At 42.0% G+C, this 15050-nt stretch overlaps 1 protein-coding gene across 5 annotated transcripts in view; it reads left to right on the top strand.

The window, feature by feature from the left end:
• The window catches only part of REPS2 (RALBP1 associated Eps domain containing 2), a 636764-nt gene that overhangs the window by 416903 nt on the left and 204811 nt on the right, over positions 1-15050 (top strand). For all 5 annotated transcript variants that reach the window (XM_069204533.1, XM_069204534.1, XM_069204532.1 and 2 more), the window contains exon 9: positions 7731-7825. In XM_069204533.1, the coding sequence (XP_069060634.1) occupies positions 7731-7825 (95 nt within the window). The remainder of the gene's footprint in view (positions 1-7730; positions 7826-15050) is intronic.

Raw genomic sequence — 15050 nt, 5'->3', positions numbered from 1 at the left:
TTCTCTTTGTGAGATCACTTCTAGATAGGTAGACCACTTTTCCTGGTTGTTGTACCATTTCATTCACTCTAGGCATTGGTTAAGGGGTAAATTAGGAGGTAGCATTAAATCATTGAAAAATCTAATCCACCGATACGATTTAGGCACCAACATTATCGGGGGGTCCCATAAACTACAAGAAGGTTCTGTAATTCTCATTTGTAATGTATTCCTTCCCTCTTGTTTGACTACTGCTCTAGGAGCTACTCTTCTTCAGTGGTTCTGTATGATCTTTGCCTTACTATTTTATAGATTCATATAGAATATGGTTTTGTATAAGACTAGTTAGGTCAGGAGTAGCTGAAAACAGGGAAGGAAGGGAAATCCTCCAGTAATCTTTGTAAGTCTTGCTTCTGCAAGGGAGACACAAAGGATCAAATAAGAACCAGAAATCACATTGTTTTTCCACTAGTTGGAAATATAATATCTGAGGAAGTCTGGCCAGTAATACATAAAAAGGCATGCTCTTTAAGATTTTCCAACTATTTGTTTAACAAGTTAACATGGAACGTTTGTTCATCTTGTAGGGAGAAAATTGATTCTTATAAGACCATCAGTGCTGCTAGCAACCATTAGGGTTGCCAAATACCAAGACTGTCTAGTCTTGATTTCACTTCTTCCTTTTTCATCCACTAAGATAGTCTCCTATACTTCGGTCTTATTGGTTTCATTTCATCCAAGCGCCACTGTTTTTCTGGCTCTCACTTTCTCCTTCTTTCTCCCTTTGCTGCCTTTTTCTCTCTTGTTCTCTGTCAAAGTCTGATGACTAGAAATATGTCCTGTCTTCCAAAAAGAGTGGCAATGAGCCTCACCTATAGCTACTGGCTCAAATTAATCACTGTGTGTAAGGACCTTGTCATTTGGCTAATAACTTTTTTTTGAGGGTTTGGAATAACATCAGAATTTAAGGCCATATGTATCAAAGTTCCATATTGCATTTCCTAAAAAACCAATTTAAAGTAATCGCTATTTAGGAAAGGCAAAATGGTATGTAATGAAATAGCGATTACTTAATACTGATTCCTACAGAGTCACAATCGCTATTAGGAAATGCAACTCCATTCATTCCTACTGGCCCAAAGGCCCATAAGTGCAAATAGTTTTGCATTTCCTAATTTGTAAATTCCTATTAGGAAATTGCAAATTAGGAAATGCAAAACCAAGGGTGCCTAGGGCTCTAAGACCTACTTTGATGCACCAGAAAAAATAAATGGTGGACATGTGAAGCGAACACATGTCCTAGTGGAATGTGTGCACTCTATGGCATTTTAAAAAATGCATTTAAAATTTACATTTTTAAATTGCAGATGGTTACCATCGACTTGGAGCCGATGGTAATAGCATTTCCTGAATGCCTATTTCGCATTTAGGAAATGCTTGGTACATGTGCTTAGGGAATCGCAAATAGGAAATCCCTATTTGCGATTCCCTATATGGAGTCGCAATTTTAGGAAATTGCAAAAAAATTGCAATTCCCTAAAATCGGACTGCCAATGCCTTTCATACATTTCAAAAGGCTATTTTGCATTCGCAAATAGCAACATTTAGCGTTTTGCACTGTTTGTGAATGCAAAATGGTTGATACATATGGCCTTTAGTCACTAGATTGGAATGTCCTTAACTTTGCCTTTTTATTATACTGGGTTTCTTGAAGGTGCTGGCTTTTAGTCATGTTTTGTTCCATTACCGTCCACACTGTGGACATATGCTCCTGCAGCTGATTTACATATCCCAGGAGTGGTCTTGTATCTTCTTGTTCCTCCCATTACACTCTAGCCATGGCCAATAAGAAACAAGGTTGTTGGCCAGATGGTAGCTCAAGTGGAAGCAATCCTCTTGAGCTCTGTAGGTGCCATCCAAAAGCATACAAGACCAGTGGAAGAAAGTGATCCCAGTTCTTTACTTCTTCTTTAATGAACTTCTTTTAAAAAGATATGACATTTTGGTTATCCCTCTCAGATAACACATCTGTTTGTAGATGGTGAGCCGAGGATTCACTTTGTTTAATACCTTCTTGCCTACTGACTGATTTGACCCTTGAGGTTTGATGTAAAGGGAGTGCCTATATGTCAGTATCTCTTTTGGAAAGCCCACTGAGGTGGATAATTCAGTTATTGTGTTAGGAATGTTGGTTGTATTTGTGTTGAGAGGAAAGCTCTCATGATACTTAGCTCTAACATTAAGTGTACATAAGATATTTTTGTGTCCTTTTTAGAGGGAACCAATGGGCCTATTAGTTCCATGCTGATGTGCTGAAAGGGATTTCCAATAACAGGTGGGGATTGTAAAGGAGCATTTAAGATCCATTGTATGCTTGACTCTTTGGACGCACACTACAGTACTTCCTGATGTCGGCATACACTCCAGACCAACAGGAGGATTCTGCCAAGCATTTTCATGTGTCTTCCTAGATGACCACCCTGTATCTGGGCATGAGGTTTTTGTAACACTTGAGGAAAGAAGTGACCTGGTTATAAAAAGATTTCTTGTTAGTTTGGGGAGTCACAAGCAACAGTCCTTTTTTAATAAAAAATAACAAGGGCTTACTTGTGATTAATCCATAGAAGATATTGCAGCTTTCTGTGCAAGTAACAGGCTACGGTTTGTAATCGAAGCAGCCTGGAAGGTTTTTTTACGTTTCTGTCACCATTTAGCCCAGTCCCATAAATTGGGGAAATTGGATTTAAAGTAGGGCATACCTCTATTCTTTGACCGTTCACTTTTTCATTTCTTTCTTTCTGACCCTTTGATTCTTTTATAAGATTGTTTTTCCATTCTTCTTGTTGAATTAAAGCCTCTTTCCACCAGAACTGTAGTGGATTACAATAGTCATTGAGATGGTTCTGAAATCCAGGACTGCATGTTCTTAAAATGAGAGCTTCAGGGAAATTGGAGATGATGTCTACTCTAGTTAGAGATTTTGAACTTCCCATTTCTATCAGTATAAAAAGAAGTGGGACGTATTTTACTGTCTCTGTGGACACATCTGATTGCACCTTGTCCTTGATCTTTCTATTTGTACGACAGTACAAAGTCTTCATAAGTTACTATGCAATGACAGCCAGTATCAACTAAGGCTTCAAGAGTATGGTTATTAAATAAAATAGCTGTGGTAGAGATGTTTTCTGCTCTATGAATGGAATATACATGTTTGCCAGTGTAATTAAATTGCATAGGCTCTGGAGTTTATTTTCATGGGTTTTCTTGGGCTGTGTGGACCCAGGCTCTGCAAACCTAATATTATGGCCCTTGAAGAATTGCTGGTGGTAAGTGAGTTATTTCAGGAGAGTTGGATACGTTCTGTGTTCTTTCTGTGTTTGTTTCAGTGGGACCTATTTTCTCACAAAGGGGTTTCTTAATAAAGTTTCTGTTCTCCTTATGTCCCTAATGGGGGCTAAAATCAGGGACTCTGTGAATGATCCTAGCTAACTTGGATCTGTTAATGATGTCTTTGGGTGTTTCTTAACCTACCACTGAGAATTTAAGGAAAGTGCTGCCAAATATTGTTCCAGCTGTGTGAAGTTAGTTTATAGTTCCAAACCTTTATTCGGTGCCTTGACCATCAAAGTTATTAGCATACATCATATAACACAATTTCATCATTTCCAAATAACATAAAAACAAAAGACCACTCTGTTAAAACCTTCCAAGAGAAGATACACTCAAAAACAATACATACAAGACCATGTTAAACATCGAGATAAAATCATTATAAAAATAGGGAAGTGCCAATACACCTAAGGTGCCTACATAAAATTTAACTGACAAGCCATTGCACCTCATAGGGCCCTCACCATTAGACCTGTATAAAAACAAAGACTATAACATATCATTCAAATCATCCATATCTTTTGGGCGACTGCTAGACAATAGTTACAAAAAATTTAAGCGATAAAGTGCTTTATAACAAGCAATGCCTGTTAATTACTAATTGATGTTGATCAGAATCAGCCAGTGCTTAACTTGTAAATAACTATGTGCCGGTGCCCAAAGCCCTCCTCTTAAACACACGTCTGCTGCAATTAAATGTGTGAACATGGAATACTGAGGCAGTGTAATCCTGAAGCCATCTCCGGCCTCTTCAATCCATTTAAAGCCACTGCCTCTTCAGCTCACTCGTGCAGCTGTCTGCTTTCTCCCACTGTGACGCTTTTTCGTTTTTCTCTTCCTCTGTCTTTCCCATATGTGTCTTTTGTTTGCAGTAAAGGCTTGAGGCAGAAAAATAAGAGCCGGCCCTAAAAAACATAAGTGCCGGTGCTCCGCACCGGAAACAACCAGCACAAATTAAGCACTGGAATCAGCAAATACACAACTAGAAAAATATGAATAGTTCCATAAGCTACCCATACCAGTCCATACGGTAAACAGAGAGCAGTTTTTGATGATGCAAATGGAATGAACTTGATACCCATATCTTTAAACTATAATAAAGGGAAATTAGCAATAAAGTGCTTTAACAATAAAGTGCATTATGCATGATGATACCTGAGACAACTAATTTGTATTTATCGCAATCAACAGATGAGCAATGCATTAATGTGGGTTATTTCATTGACTTTTCACATTTTATCCGCACCTTAGACAAAAAACGACTAATAGAAAATACAACTGGAGTTGAAGTATCAGACCTCAAAATACACTGCACATCAATCCAATGTGTGAACCCATATTTAAACAATTTGGGCAAAGCCATTTCCTACGCAGATCTCAATACAGTGAAGTTAGTTATTTCCTCCTCTTCGGTGGAGGATGGTTGAAGCCACTTACTTCATAGATCCAAAGACATGTTTTAGAGTTTTGGTCAAGGATACATTTTTCCTTTCTAAACTTCTGGTGACGTGTGTCGGTATCTATGCATAAACGTTCCAGGATAATCTTTTTTTAATTCCTCATACAGAGTGGTGCTGTCTGGAATACCAGCGTGGTAGGCTAAGCTGCAAAGGAGCAACATATTATTCCCACCTCTCTTGTGGTCATGTGCTGTTTTAAGGTACTCATAATTTGCAAAAATAAAAATTCAGGGTCTTCTTCCCATACTTTTGCAACACAGCTGTTTGGTACATTAGGATGAAACCTTATGTTTGCAATGATGTCGGAAAGACACATGAAAAAATTGTATTTTGAAATGATGTATTTATATCTTTTGTCACTGTGTTTTCAGAGCTTCCCGGAGGACTGCTCTATCAGTTGTGGCAGTTCGGTTGGCTGTTTGAGAATAAGTTCAAGGGGCCCGACCCACTGTTAAATATTGTAAAGTTGTATCAAATTTGAGTGGTTTGATCCTACTCGTGACACCTTGAACGTGACACCTTGAATTGCCATGCAGAAAGTGGGAACTGGAATTATGGAAAATGCAGCACAGCATTTTATTCTGCAACAAAAAAACCTTGAATATGGGAGTTTGTTCTTGTGCTCTTTTCCTAGCTGGCGTCGCTAGGGGCCTGATTACAGTCTTAGCGGATGGAATTCTCAGTCAGAAACATGACGGATATTCCATCCCCCATATTTCGATTCAATAGGATATAATAGAATCGTAATACTGCGAACAGGATGTCCATCACATTTGTGACAGAGTAACCCCATCCGCCAAAATCGTTATTAGGCCCCAAGTCTTGCATGGTGGTCCTAGGATGATGATCACTCTGCTGTAAGTAGAGCTGTGACCTGATGGCCCTGTAGCAGATGAGTTGCCAGGTCAGAAGATTCCAACAGTGGGTTCAGCTGAGGTTCTGCCACTGGAAACCCTTTGAATCTTCTACTTCTAATTGAGGCAGTGTAGCCTCTTCTTTGGCAGTCTCGTACCAGGTCCCTAAAGCCTAGAACGGCCTCCCATAACACATCAGACCCTCCTTTCCTTTTTGATTTTTCCAAGAAGCTGAAAATGAGGCTTTTTGTTGCCCTATAACAACTATTACATAACAAAATGCTACCTTTGCCCCCCCCTTCACCCCCACAAACTTAGTGCCTTGAGACCCACCGGGTGATAAGTCGCGCTCTACAAATATTTGATTGATTGATTGATTGATTGTTAATGCAGTGAATACACCTGGACAGGGCTTGTAGCTCTGCAGATCCTTACATTTCTCAAATAAACAAAGCTATTTGTCCTCAGCCGATTTCTTACTTCCCAGTATCAATTTCAGCTTTGCTACTGTTACTTGGCAAATATAATACTTCTCAATATGGCCCAGGCCCATTAGCTGCTATGGTCCTGACAGTTCTTCTCTCACCCTTGAACCAGATATTAACGGCACCTGTTGAAGGGTCAGGGTGGCGGAGGGTACCCCCTTCAGCAGACAGTCTCTTCCCCAGTCGGAATAAGAGGAGTACTGCTGGTCGTGGAAACCAGCATTGCAAAAGGCAATGCTTATGATGATGATTCCACAACCTGATCTACAGTCAGGACATCTGTGGAGCTGATAACTGGTGCTAGTGATGCTGCTGCCTGCTTGGAGTGGCACGTACATTGGTCAGGTTGATGCTGTTGGTGCTGGTCTCTCCGCTGGTGACACCTGCAAATCATTTGCAAGGTGGTGAATTTTGTTAACTGAAACATGTCATGTATGAGGGAGATATGTGTCTTGTAGAGTGGTGTAGGTGCTGCTGCTAGCCTGTTATGGCTAGTGTGACAGTGGCATTTATGATGTTCAGCTACAGCATCACCTTGACCACTGCTGCATTAGTGCCACCGAGAACCCTCTAGTCTCCACTGAAATATGGCTTAGTTTGTCCTCATTTTACTGGTCTTCTTGTGTCCAAAGTGTCTATCAAAAACAAAGCAGAGAATACATTTGTCAACCAGTAGGTGCATTTAAAAGAGTGACTAGAAAGAAATCAAGGCTCAGAATCCAAGTAGTGTAATCAAAGCAATCTAAAATGCAATCTTAACTCCAAATCCCCTTCTCCGAAATCTACAACTGCGTAGAGCAGTGGTTCCCAGCCTGTAGTCCAGGGACCCCTGTGGGTCCGCGAAGACTCCTCAGGGGGTCCGTGACTGCTTACAAAATTCAGTAATATTAACAGATTAGGTCCTCCAGCTTTCAGTAAAGGCTAAGTGGGGGGGTCCCAGGATTCGAATAATGATTCAGTGGGGGTCCCTTAGTTCCAGTATTAATTGGGGGGGGGGTCCACAGAAGTCAAAAGGTTGGGAAGCACTGGCATAGAGGGATCAATAATTAAACTCTTAGGAGCAGGGTTCCAACATGAATCTGGTGAAAGTCCTGCTGTTTGAGATTAAATATCTCACCTCAAAGATTGAAAGTCCTGCCCACTGAAGGACAAAAAAAGAGGTGAATGGCTTGGGTGCAACAGTCGGCACACGTGATTTCTCTGTTGGAAGATGTTATTTTTTTGGGAGGGGTGGGCAGAGAGATACATTAATATGAATTAATTGTTCCTTTCTTCTTCCATTGCATCCTTAAAATGTTCATTATGTTACAGGGGCATATACAAATAAATATATAAATCGACTGTGTTTGATCTGTATATCAAAAGTGGTATTTTCTGATCAGAAAATAAATGTTTGTGATATCTTACTATTTAGCAGAAAAGCTGTGATCAGAACAATGGACAGCTACATTTCCATAGATAGCAGTCTTAGGGCCATGATCCATGGAATGAAATCCACTGCTGATGTTCAGGAAAAGATCAAGTTGCATAAGCTGTTACTTTATTGTATTTTTTCCCTCTAGTTTCACCATCCCCAAGTCTGGATTGCACGTTGTACGATTCTTATCGGGAACCAACTCCAATTAATCAACAGGCCAGAGAGTTTAATCGGACAGAGGTAAGAGATGGAACCAAACCGCTTTTTCATTAAGGTCTTGTAGTGATAATTCCTTCATAGTGGATTTCTCTGTGTTGCTCTGTTATTTTCAAGTCAATCGTAAAGTTGCAGCCTATAGTTTTGGCAGGTTTAGTGTATCATTTGCCTTAGGAAGAAGAACTGGTTATACTGGTGAAAAATATGTTGTTCTTTCTGTCCACTGCTCTTTCTCCCACATGTATTTAATTCTTTGGATTCTCTTGGTCAGTCATTGTCCGCTGTCTGTCTTCCCCGTTACAATTCTTTCTCTTTAATAGTGAATCTTGGTGAACATCAACTCCCTCTACAGAGGTGCAACATGGTCATTTCCCTTCCCTGTGTTTTTTTCTCTGTTCATTCGGGGACTGTTGACTTTGTTTCCTTAGGCTGCCGCAGGGTAATTAGCTTATATATACTTTTAATGTGGCATGTAGGGCATGACCTTTTTCACTCTGCATGATCGAGAGATATTGGTCCGCCCCAAGGATTCCAATGCTGCCAATGGCTTGTGTGGGCAGTGAAGATATCCTTTGACCTTGGAGTGTCCTGCTTTTGCTCGTGCAGGCTCTTCCCCACCTCTTTGATGAGTTTTGCAGGGCCCGGGTTGATCTTGCTGGGTGGATGGTAGCTCATGCACACAGGGCCCTGAGCTGTTTTGCTTCACTTCCAGCCTAAGCTGAGGTTGGAAGATTTGGTCAGCTAGGAGCCTCAGTTCCTGGTGGGCCTGTTTAAGAGAGGTATTTTTGGCTGACCCTGGATCCATTTTTTGACTGGTGAGGTGTTGTTGCCAGAGGACCGGGTGGGGGCACTAATGCTATTGTGCCACCCTCAGCAGCAGTTGCATGATCTCTTGGGTACCCCCTGATTGTCCCTCTTGACCAAGCCTGTTTAATCCAGCTACCTCTCCCTCTTGCCCTTTGCTCCCTTTGTGTTGGGGTAAGGGGGGGCAAGAGCTTTCGATGTCTTTACGAGGTGGAGTCCACAGAGCTGCAGAGCTGACTTTGGTCCCTGTTTCAAGGTCTACCCAGTGTCCCCATGTAACCTGCTTCCTGTGTTCACTGCCTGGCACTGTCTTCCTCATTCTAGAGTACGTCAGTCTGGGTCTGCTGTTTGGTCAATGAGATTTGCTCCGCTGTGCATGCATCATTTTGCAGACCCTGTCTGTCTGTCGGTCTACTTTTACCATGGTAGGGTTCCCTTCCAGTCATGTCACAGTTTGGGTGACACCTTGAAAGCTGTGCTTGGGAATTCCCATTTGGATTCCTACAGCACTGGCTTAGTTTGTTCCATGTCTCCTTCAGGAGGTGTGAGTGTTTCTCAATTTTTTTCACATCGTATATTTGCCGCCCACTCTCTATCATTTTTTTTTTTAATTTGCTGACATGGTTCTCTTCATCCACCCTTAGCCTGTGGAAAGTCTTTTGGTCTTATATTTGAGTGCCAGGAGATTTGTGGACTTTGGTAGGCTCCTTGGCTTGCCAGTGTTTGGTTGTTTTGAGCAGTCATCCCGGTGTGTTCGGGTCCTGGCTCGGCTCCTTCTGCCAAGTCTGTTCTTTGACAGGGGATCGTACATGCCATCACTTCAAGGTGCCATGAAGGCTCATTGTGATTCATGCTAGTCACTGATATCTACTGGGACCTGCATGGTCTGTGTGTGTGTGAACATGACTATGTCAGCCGTCTTTGCTTCCAAAGTCCGCGTAAATAGGTGTGCTGCATGGTAATGTATTCATGCTTGTTACTCACAGCGCTTAAACAGGCCTTTGGTGCACTGCGAAGCTGTCTATGCTCATAGGTGATTGTATTTTTGGCATGAGCACTCTTGAAGGCCTTTTTTTGGGCGTTCACGTTGGAGTTGTAATCTACAGTTTCTAGGACAGGCTTTTCCTGGACTATGCCTTAGGCTCCTGAGGAGGGGTTACTTGCAGGATTAAGGTGTTTCCAATATCTATCTATGATTCTGTTAGCTTGGCATTAATGGCCTTGTGCAGGCTAGATGATCAGTGTACTTTGTATATTGCAATTCTGAATGTGAGGGTACAGTCCTATGTGTCGCAAATAGTCAAATTTTCTGCTACTAAATTTACGATTATGATAGGACTTCTTGTTTTCTATTTTTATTAACGGTGTGCCCTATTTGTAATATGAACACTGTTTCAAATTGTGTCCTCCTCCAGGTTGTTTCAGGGCTACAGTTTGTTTTGTGCACATTATTGTTTACTAATGTGTGAGACCTTTTCCACCAATGACCCGTGGCCCACAACATCTGATGTGTAACTTGGGTCTTATTCATAATGCCATGCTATCACAATGTTAGGCTTATGTTTTATTATTAACAAATATGTTTACGATAAGGTGTCTCTGTATATGCTGCATCCATGATGTTGGTGCATGGCTAGTACTGTGGGTTGTTGTTTTGCAGACAACATCAAACCCAGGTACATCCGGTTGGTCTGCTACTTCAGATGCCTATTTTTGGCCACAATGCTGCTTAATTACCAGTGAATCAAAATTATCCAGTTGTCTGAATAGATGTCTCCTATCCAGTTAGTCCCACCCACTTAGCCACCATCCGAGTTTTGGTAAACTGGTATTCATATTTGCTGCAGTTCAATCTAGGGAAAATTCAGTGAGGGGTGTTTATAAATATGTCTTTTACAGATGCCGAGCTCGCATTTGTTGATTTATAAGTACATTTATATACCTTTAACGAGTGGTTGAAGTGTTTTAAGCCAGGCAGCACTCTGCTGCGGAACAAATGGTCAGTTGTGAATTTAGTGGTTACTTTTGGTTATTCGGATTAGTTTTGTGCTTCCAGGGATACCATGCCATGCATTTTTACCAGTGTCTTTTTGGTGGATTAAATTAGTAACGGATAGTTGTGTTCATTGGGGGTAAGTATGTGAGTTCATGCAGATGGTTGGTGGGATTAGTAGATGAGCAAAAGGAGATTAGGTATTGCTAGGTTGTACGGATGACTTTCAAAGAAGGATAGGGTCCAATATTTGAGATGAGGTGTTGGAAATTTGCAGAAATACAAAAACATATATTAAGGCAAACACACACACAACTTAGAATAGGCTGAACTCAGCTAGAGGAGGCATGCAGAGGATGGGAGGTAAGGAGAGGGTCATTTAAGGGAAAAGGAGAGGCGCTAATCAGAAGTTTTAATTTAAGGTCAACATTTCCAACAAAGAGTAGATATTTTAGATGTCATGCACTCTTAGGATGCGAAACTGTAGAAAAATAAAATATTTGCATGTGAAATAGTGCTATTAAGTACTCTTGCTAGGTCGTACAATCAGGCTAACAATCTGTCTACTGCTAGGCTGTTGGAAGGCAACTCCTTCAGCATGGACAGCTGATCAGCTCCGAGGTTGGAAGTGTAAAGTAATGGTAGGACGCATATCTATGTAAATATCAAGAGCTCCATACTGCGCTTGACTGAAGATGTAAGCTTATGAATTAAGCAAAGTTAGAGAATATACAGGGTAAGTAGAGCAAACATCTAATCCAAACTTCAAAAAGAAGATTTTGTAAATGCTGAAAGAGATGTCACATCATTAATTACCAAAGAAAAGTGGGATCCATTTGAATGCCCCTGATTTAGCATGGCACAGGATGGGGTTGACAATATTTTCAAAGACAATGGAAGTGTATTGCCTTCATTCCTATATCTGTAGGGAGGAAACACAGACACTAAAGTGAGCATTAAAAGACCAGGCTACCTTTAGAAATTCCATTAGGCCTTTTGTTTAACAAGGAGATGTACAGTGAAGGTTAGGAGTGCAGTTTCTGTTTTTCAAGGTGAGAACGTTTTTAGGTCATACCTGTTATTTGGCTGTCCTTGGTTGCTTTGTTAGGAAGGATGGCACATCTAGGTGCTTAGATTTCACAGTTCATTGTTATAGAGAAGGCAATCAACCATCAACTCACCAACCACCTGGAACTTCACAATCTTCTTGATCATACCCATTCCGGCTTTCAAAGCAACCACAGCCCGGAGACAGCACTCATCACCACTACAGATGAGATCTGCATCTTACTGGACCGAGGAGAAACACCCACCCTCATGCTGCTGGACCTCTCCTCTGTGTTTGACACCATGTCAAACTCTAGCTTCATCAAAAGACTACAAACAACAGGCATCCAAAGTCCAGCCCTCAAATGGACATGCTCTTTCCTCATAGAAGAAAATAGAGAGTCACACATCAGAGCCCAATGGCATGATCTGCGTAGTCCCCCAAGGATCATCTCTCAGCCCTACCCTGTTCAACATTTACATGATACCACTCACTGACGCCCTCAGATCTCACAGCATCTCCATCATTTTCTACTCTGTTGCCACACAGCTTATCCTCTTAATGTCTGACAAGTCCTCCATGACCAAATCCAACTTCACCAAATTCATGGTCTGCATAGCAGAATGGATGAAAACCAACTACTTAAAACTCAACTTGGACAAGACGGAAGTGCTGATTTTCAAAATCAATAACTCCCCCATGGACTCCACTTGGTAGCCATAGAGTTTGGTCCAACACCTATACCCACTAACCACACAAGAAGCCTGGGAATTATCTTAGATGACAAACTCAACGTGACCTCACACATGAACTCAGTCAGCTCCTCCTAGTTCCACACACTATGCATCCTCAGAAAAATCTTCTGATTTATCCTCATGAGCATCAGATGTACTGTCACTCAAGCCCTAGTCACTAGCAGACTAGACTTTGGCAACACACTCTATGCCAGAATCTCAAACCATATCCTCCACTGACTTCTGACCATTCTAGAGAACTGCAGCAAGACTCATTCTGCACTTTCCACGTTGCACACTCATTACGGCACACCTCCAAGAACTCCACTGGTGGCTGATATATAAACGCTGGCAATTCAAACTCCTCAGACATGTTTACTAGCCACTGCACAATATAGGTCCAACACATCTCAACTGCCGCCTTTAGTTCCACCAACCCACCTGACCCCTATGCTCAGCATCATTCTCTTTTGTACACACCCTGTATCCACATAAGTAGAATGGGCAGTCTAGCCTTCTTCTACATCACACCCAAAACATGGCACGACCTCCCTCCACACATCAGGGCCTCCTCCTTGGTTTTTGAATTCTGCAAGAGGTTGAAGATCTGGTTCTTCAACTAATCCCCAGAAGACGACCTACGCATCTTCTCCAGTGCCTGGATACCCTTCGGGTGATAAGTCACGCTCTACGAATCCAAATAACATAATTTAACATGGTGCCCATGTGGGTGCTAAAGTTTGGAGTCTGCCCCTGCTTCCTGTTGTGGGAAACATCACTTTGCACAAAGGGTGCGTTTCACGTGTTGTACTTGTTCTTGTGGCATTGAGCTGTTACTTTCTTGTAAAGCATAAGTGACACCAAATGTGGCCTCTTGCTGCTCAGCAGCTAAAACTGCAAACAAAGCATTGTGTCTTCCCCCTCTACTCAGTGTTCTTCTCTTAAACCATCCTCCATTTGCCAGGACTTGGGTGTGTTTTTCTCTCAAACATCTAGTGTGGCGTTGACCACAGTGTTTGACCTTGGATTAAAAACATTCAAGGGAAGCCTTGGATGCGATTGTGCCGGTGAAGATGCACAAGAAGCGCATGTTTAGAGTCACCAGGATAGTTCAGTGGAATAATGCATCTCTTGGGGTAATCTATGCAAAATATGAAGGTCACAGGTTTGAGTCCCGGTGATTGTACTCAGTCTTTCATAATTCTCAGGTAGGTTAAATGAGTACCACTAAAGTGGGTAATAACTGATACCTGTTATTCGCAACTACAGACAAAAGCATAGGTAGAGTTATCTACATGAGTGTAGTAGTTGTTTATCATAATGGTCCACAAAGTGTTCGCTCCACTCTAGAAAATCCAATCGTGGTGGCTACTTCCCCCAATGTCACCTTAATATTGGATGCTCTCCTAATACAGCTCTGTGAAGATGCCCCTCTGTAAAGAGGGACAGGCCTAGACCCAGGATCTCTGGAAGTCAAGCCCCAGCACAGTGGGTCTTGTGCACAGGGCGGCATGTGCACAGGGCAAACAAGAGATCCCTGGCTCTGAAGCTACCATAAGAGGCAAGGATGCCTCTCACCTCAGCTATCATGATTTGGTGGAGTTCACCTCTGTCTCTCTCTCATCGGTAGAAAGCTGCTAGAGGGGCAGCATGCACTGGTCTTCTGCATGCCCTGACAGTCTTAAGGCAAAGGACGGAATAATGACAAATAAAAGCTGACACAAAAAGAAGCAGGTTGCATCTCTATTGTAAGTGGCCCAGGGACTGAAAGTAGAATTGGAGGTCTTATTTATGCTTGACCAAATTTGTTGATCTTGGACAAGTCACATCATCTCCCTGTGTCCTGGGTGTCTTGTCTGCTAAAGTAAAGTAAAGCAACTGCAGCTTTCATGAATTTCACAAAGCGGGCAGCTAGCTGTGCAGATTCACCTCTCAGACATGCTTCTACGGCGCCTCGGCAAGTCCGGACATTTAGAATGCACCAGACTGGTTGAAGCCAGAACTTTCTTAATCGGAGCAGCTCCCCCGAGATACAGAGTACATGGGTCAGTGATTCCTTTCCCTTCGCACAGTGGCAACATTTTCTTTCAGTGTCATCCAGGCCACACTAGTAGGACTTCAGGGGGACTAATCCAAAGCGCAAGCCCATTAGCTGATGCTTCATAGTTAAATTAAGGGGCAGGAAAAAATAGGATGGGAGGGTCTCTAGCTCGTACAGTGTCGAAGCAAAACTTCAGTGACAGTTTCTTCTCATCGTGCACATCACGATCCGTCGATATTCGCCTAACTTGTTTAATCAGCAATTTAACTACCATGGGTATCAGCAGACTACTTGACCTGATTGCACATGCTTCCAGAGCCTCCAGGGTGTGATTTAGAGACTTGTGCCAGTTTGTTGCAGGGTTACTTATCACTTCCAAGATTAAGTTTTTTAACGTGCGGTCTTCGTCTGCTTGGTTTTCAGGCTATGTGCTAGGAACTTGACTTTTAATGTCCAGTGCTTCATGGCTAACCCAAACTCTTTACGGATTTGAGCATGTGAAGTGTAATTAGAAAGTGAAAATACTCTTCGGTGGCAAGAAGACTGTGCTCTGTCCAACCAATTTGCCATTTATCTCTGAATGTCAATGCTTCGTAGGCAGTGGTGGGGAGGAATTTGAATCCTATTAC

Source organism: Pleurodeles waltl, chromosome 8 (assembly GCF_031143425.1).
Source record: "Pleurodeles waltl isolate 20211129_DDA chromosome 8, aPleWal1.hap1.20221129, whole genome shotgun sequence".
Classification (NCBI taxonomy): Eukaryota; Metazoa; Chordata; class Amphibia; order Caudata; family Salamandridae; genus Pleurodeles; species Pleurodeles waltl.
The sequence above is the reverse complement of the archived record's forward strand: the minus strand, read 5'-3'. Positions and strand labels throughout refer to the sequence as shown.